Below are 5380 nucleotides of genomic sequence, written 5' to 3'. Positions count from 1 at the left end.
TGTCCTTAACTTTGCCAAAACGAACTATGGTTTCATCGCTGTGTTCACTACATAGCTTGCTCATGCTGTTTCAAATACATCGCTATCCTTGGCCGATCTAAGTGTTTGGGGGAGACGGCTCCACATCAGGGAACTTCCCAGCCCGTCGTTGTGTGGAATCCCAAGTTGCGAATCCCAAACACTGGAACGGCTTCATCCGGCTTAGAGCACGACTCGCCACGGCACCAGCCACAAATGGTGACCCCGACGTGATTGGTAGCTCAAGAAGTCATCGTCTCCGCCTCGGCAAGAAGAGGTCATCTTTGACCTGGCCTCCCCATCGCCTCGGCAAGAATGGGTGATCTTCACCCGGCTTCCGCTGCCGCGAACAGTGAATAGTGCGCTGGTGACGTGGCCTAGCCTCAGCGCAACGAGCGCCCAACGCAGTGCAGCGCAGCGAGCGCCAACGCAGTGCAGCGCAGCGAGCGCCAACGCAGTGCAGCGCAGCGAGCGCCAACGCAGTGCAGCGCAGCGAGCGCCAACGCAGTGCAGCGCAGCGAGCGCCAACGCAGTGCAGCGCAGCGAGCGCCAGCACAGTGAGCGCGGCGAGCGCCTAGTGATTACCGACAGTCTTTCAGTGTGCCTCTAGTGTTAGTGTTTGCTGTATATAGTGACTATGCCGTCACCCATCGAGCCGGAGGGTGCCGCCCAGGACGCGCCGACGCGGCCATTCGCGTCGTTCCGGCTGCCGGCCTACGCACCTGAAGAAGCCGAGCTCTGGCTGGTGCAGGTCGAGTGTGCCTTCGCCGTCGCCGGCATCACGGATGACCACGACAAGTTCCGGCTGCTGGTGGCCAACCTGCCTGTCCATGTCGCTTCACAAGTTCGAGACGTGATAACAGCCGAGACCGGCTCGTTCTCAGAACTAAAAGGGGCCCTGAGCACGCGCCTGGCCCAGTCGCGCGCCTCACGCCTCGAGGCACTCCTCCGCGACCACCAGCTGGGCGACAGGAAGCCCACGCAGCTGTTGCGCAGCATGCAGCACATGCTGGGCAGCGCGGGCCACGACCTCGGCCTTCTCAGGACGCTGTTCCTGCAGCGCCTGCCGCCGACGACCCGCGCCGCCCTCGCGCTGCTGCCGGAGGACACTGGTATTGACGACCTGGCCAGCGCGGCCGACCGATTCCAGGAGGCCTCTGGCGGTGCCGCCGTGACTGCTGTCTGCACGCCGACGGCCGGCGTCGCTGCCGCCTGTGGCCCGCCGGCCGGCCCTGGGGTCACGCTCGCCCCGCCGGCCAGCGCAGTGACCGCCGCCGGACCGCTCGCCGCCTGCGGGTGCGGTAACTCCGGCATGGCCGCTGCCGTCACCGCCCTCACCGCTGCGGTAGCACGAATCGAAGCCGTGTTCCAGCGGGGCGGTGCCGACGCTCCTCGGCGTGGCCGCTCCCGCTCCCGTCCGCGCCGACCCGCACCTGCCTCGTCTGGCAGCTCTCAACCGGCATCGGTGACACCTGATGAAGGGTACTGCTGGTACCACCAGAAGTACGGCGCGGAGGCCCACCGCTGCAGACCGCCGTGCTCCTGGTCGGGAAACTAGCCCGCCTGTCCGCGCTAGCGCCAGCGGAGACGGGCCGGCCAACACTGGCGCCCCTCTTCTATGTCACCGACCTTGCCCGGAACTGGCGGTTCCTCGTCGACACCGGCGCACAGGTGAGTGTCGTCCCACCGCGAGTCGTGGCCGACGGCACCACTGTGCAGCCGCCCGACGCGCCTCGACTGGAAGCAGCCAACGGCACAGAGATCAAGCTCCATGGCGTTATTTCGACTTCGGTGCGTTTCGGAACTGTGGACTACCCGTGGACATTCATGGTCGCCGACGTATCGATGCCGATCTTGGGAGCGGACTTTCTCGCCCATCATCGTCTGCTGGTGGACATGCGCCGTCAGCTCCTCCAGGCTGAACACGGCACAACGTGCGCCGTGGGCACCCGAGCCGACATCGGCTCCGTCGGAGTGCGTATGTGCGCGGCGCCCACTCTCGCAGACTTGTTTAGAGAGTTCCCTCGAGTGACGGCCACATCTGCGCAACTCCTGCCCGTGCGCCATAACGTCACTCACCACATCGTGACACGTGGACCTCCTCGTGTGGGGCACCCTCGGCGTTTGCCGCCCGACCGCCTCCGCATCGCCCGTCAGGAGTTCGACAAGTTGATCAGCCTCGGGGTCGCCCGCCCATCCAAGAGCAGCTGGGCGTCGCCCCTCCACATGGAGCCCAAGAAGGAGCCCGGACAGTGGCGCCCGTGCGGCGACTACCGCGCCCTGAACGCCGCCACCGTCCCGGACCGGTATCCCATACCGTTCCTGCAGGACTTCTCCGCGAACCTGCACGGCTGTACCATCTTCTCGAAGATCGACCTCGTCCGCGCGTACCATCAGATCCCGGTCGAACCCGCTGACATCCCGAAGACGGCCATCGTCACACCGTTCGGGCTATTCGAGATGCAGCGGATGAGCTTCGGTCTTCGCAACGCCAGTCAGACATTCCAGCGCTTTATAGACGAGGTGATGCGCGGGCTGACGTGCTGCTACGTGTACATCGACGACATCCTCATCGCCAGCACGTCCGTCGAGCAGCACCGCCGTCACCTCCGTCAGGTACTGGAACGTCTCGACAAGTTCGGCGTCACGATCAACCCAAAGAAGTGCGTGCTGGGCGTCAACCGTATCAGCTTCCTCGGTCACGATGTGTCCCCGGACGGCATCGCCCCGCTGCCGGAGAAGGTCGCCGCAGTCCAGGAGTTTCCGCAGCCGACCACGCAACGCCAACTGCGTAGGTTCATCGGCCTGGTGACCTACTATCACCGGTTCCTGCCTGGTGCTGCCGGCCTCCTCCGACCACTTCACCACCTGCTGGACCAGAAACGCAAACGCGCGGCGCCGGTGGAGTGGACGCCAACCGCTGAGGACGCCTTCCAACGCGTGAAGGCTGCCCTGGCTCAGGCCACGCAGCTCGCGCACCCCACTCCCGGCGCAGCGCTGAGTCTGCAGGTCGATGCCTCTGACACCGGCGTCGGCGCTGTCCTGCAGCAACACTCGCACGGGACCTGGACGCCGCTGGCTTTCTTCTCGAAGTCACTCCAACCAGCAGAGACACGCTACAGCACCTTCGGCCGCGAACTGCTCGGGACGTATCTGGCGGTCAAGCACTTCCGGCACACTCTGGAAGGCCGCCAGTTCGCCATCTTCACCGACCACAAGGCCCTCGTGTCGGCAGTCTCGTCCGGGTCAGCCAGCTACTCGCCGAGGGAGATCCGGCACCTGGACTTCATCTCCCAGTTCACCACCGACATCAGGCACGTGCCTGGGAAAGAAAACGCAGCTGCGGACGCTCTGAGTCGAACAGTGGCGATGCTCTCAGCACCGTGCCCGCCAGTCGACGACTTCGACAAGCTCGCAGCCTGCCAGCTAGAGGACGAAGAGCTGGCGCGCTTCCGCTCGACAGAGCACGGGCTCAAACTCAGAGACGCCCGGCTCCCCAGCGGCCGCACGCTGGTCATCGACGAGTCCCAGGGTGTACCGCGGCCGTGGATCCCGGCACCGCTCCGGCGCGCCTACTTCCGGCACGTGCACGATCTGGCCCACCCGGGAGTGCGCGCCACCGTCGACCTGGTCACGCGGCGGTTCGTGTGGCCGTCGGTGAAGAAGGACGCCGCACTCTGGGCGCGCACCTGCGTCCCGTGCCAGCGCACCAAAGTCCACCGGCACACGACAGCGCCGCCCGCATCGTTCCCGCCACCTGCCGACAGGTTTCGACAAGTGCACGCCGACCTGGTCGGCCCGCTGCCGCCGTCTGAGGGCTACTCGTATCTTCTGACGGTGGTGGACCGGTACAGCCGCTGGCCGGAGGCGATCCCGCTGCGTGGCATCACGGCGCGAGAGGTCGCCCGGGCGCTGATCTCCGGCTGGATCTCTCGGTTCGGCGTCCCGGACGAGATCATCACCGACCGGGGCAGCCAATTCGAGTCGGCGCTCTGGGCTGAGCTGTCCACTCTCCTGGGCTGCGCGCGGCGCCGGACCACCGCGTACCACCCCCAGGCCAACGGGATGGTGGAGCGCCTGCACCGGCAGCTTAAGGCCGCGCTGCGCGCCGCCGCGCCCGCCCGCTGGACGGAGGCTCTTCCTTTGGCGCTGCTCGGAATCCGCTCGGCGCTCAAACAAGACCTGGGCTGCAGCACTGCCGAGCTGGTGTACGGAGCACCTCTACGCCTACCTGGTGAACTCATCACCCCGTCCGCCACCGCGCCTCCTACGCCGGAATCATTCGCCGCCGAGCTTCAGCGCACCATGGCGGCACTGCGCCCGACGGCACCACGACCAGCACCAAGCGCGCCGTCGTACGTGCCGCGCGCGCTGGACCACGCCTCGCACGTGTTCGTGCGCCACGACGCAGTGAAGCCGCCGCTTGCCCCGCGTTATGACGGACCATACAAGGTGCTACACAGATCGGCGAAGACGGTCACTGTGGACCGAGGCGGTCGTTCAGACGTTATCTCCATCGACCGAGTCAAACCGGCGCACTTGGAACGGCCCCCGCCTGCTCCAACTCCGACAGCATCGCCGTCTGCGGTCCAAGACACGGCGCGTTCCGCCGACTCGGCAACACCGGCCTCCGGCCCAGAGCTCCTCCTGCCAGTGCCTCGCGCACCGAGGCCGCCGCTTCCGCCACCGCGTGGCGACCTGCCGCTACAGCCGCCGCCTCCGCCCGCGCCCCCACCGCCGTGCCTACGGACGACCCGCTCCGGCCGTGCTGTACGGCCACCAACGCGTTTTCTTAACGTCACGTTCGCAGTGCCGTCTCTAGGGGGAGGGTGATGTAGTGCACCGCCGCACGTTCTCCGACGCGGCGCGGCACTACCGCCGCTGGCGACTGGCAAGCGCTCCGACGCGGGGCGGCGCCACCGTCGACCTCAACGTGGCGCTGCTGTCGCAGCTGACGCGAGGCGCAGGTTCAGCGATATCCGCCAGATGGCTCTGCTCCACTTGTTCATTTTCTATGTCCGATTTATTCATGTTTTAGAAATGTATGTTCGTGTGTATGTATCATAATGTTCATCGTCGTGTGGGCATTCACGCACTCTTCTAGAAAGTATCTCTCGCTCTGATATACGTTTTCTCACTGCTTTGTACTGTCCTTAACTTTGCCAAAACGAACTATGGTTTCATCGCTGTGTTCACTACATAGCTTGCTCATGCTGTTTCAAATACATCGCTATCCTTGGCCGATCTAAGTGTTTGGGGGAGACGGCTCCACATCAGGGAACTTCCCAGCCCGTCGTTGTGTGGAATCCCAAGTTGCGAATCCCAAACACTGGAACGGCTTCATCCGGCTTAGAGCACGACT

At 65.0% G+C, this 5380-nt stretch overlaps 1 protein-coding gene across 1 annotated transcript; it reads left to right on the top strand.

Moving 5' to 3' along the window:
- The first annotated feature begins 655 nt into the window (after positions 1 to 655).
- Positions 656 to 1576, top strand: LOC122392685. The gene has a single exon (XM_043387833.1). It carries the CDS (start codon positions 656 to 658, stop codon positions 1574 to 1576), a length of 921 nt encoding a protein of 306 aa, XP_043243768.1.
- Positions 1577 to 5380: the final 3804 nt, after the last annotated feature.

Source organism: Amphibalanus amphitrite, unplaced genomic scaffold (assembly GCF_019059575.1).
Source record: "Amphibalanus amphitrite isolate SeventyFive unplaced genomic scaffold, NRLGWU_Aamphi_draft 000497F_arrow, whole genome shotgun sequence".
Taxonomy (NCBI): domain Eukaryota; kingdom Metazoa; phylum Arthropoda; class Thecostraca; order Balanomorpha; family Balanidae; genus Amphibalanus; species Amphibalanus amphitrite.
Note: the sequence above shows the minus strand (reverse complement) of the source record. Positions and strands in the feature narration are given on the sequence as shown.

What these genes read in the sequence shown, in the direction of transcription:
- LOC122392685 (XM_043387833.1), top strand. Translation starts at nt 656, where the DNA reads ATGCCGTCACCCATCGAGCCGGAGGGTGCCGCCCAGGACGCGCCGACG.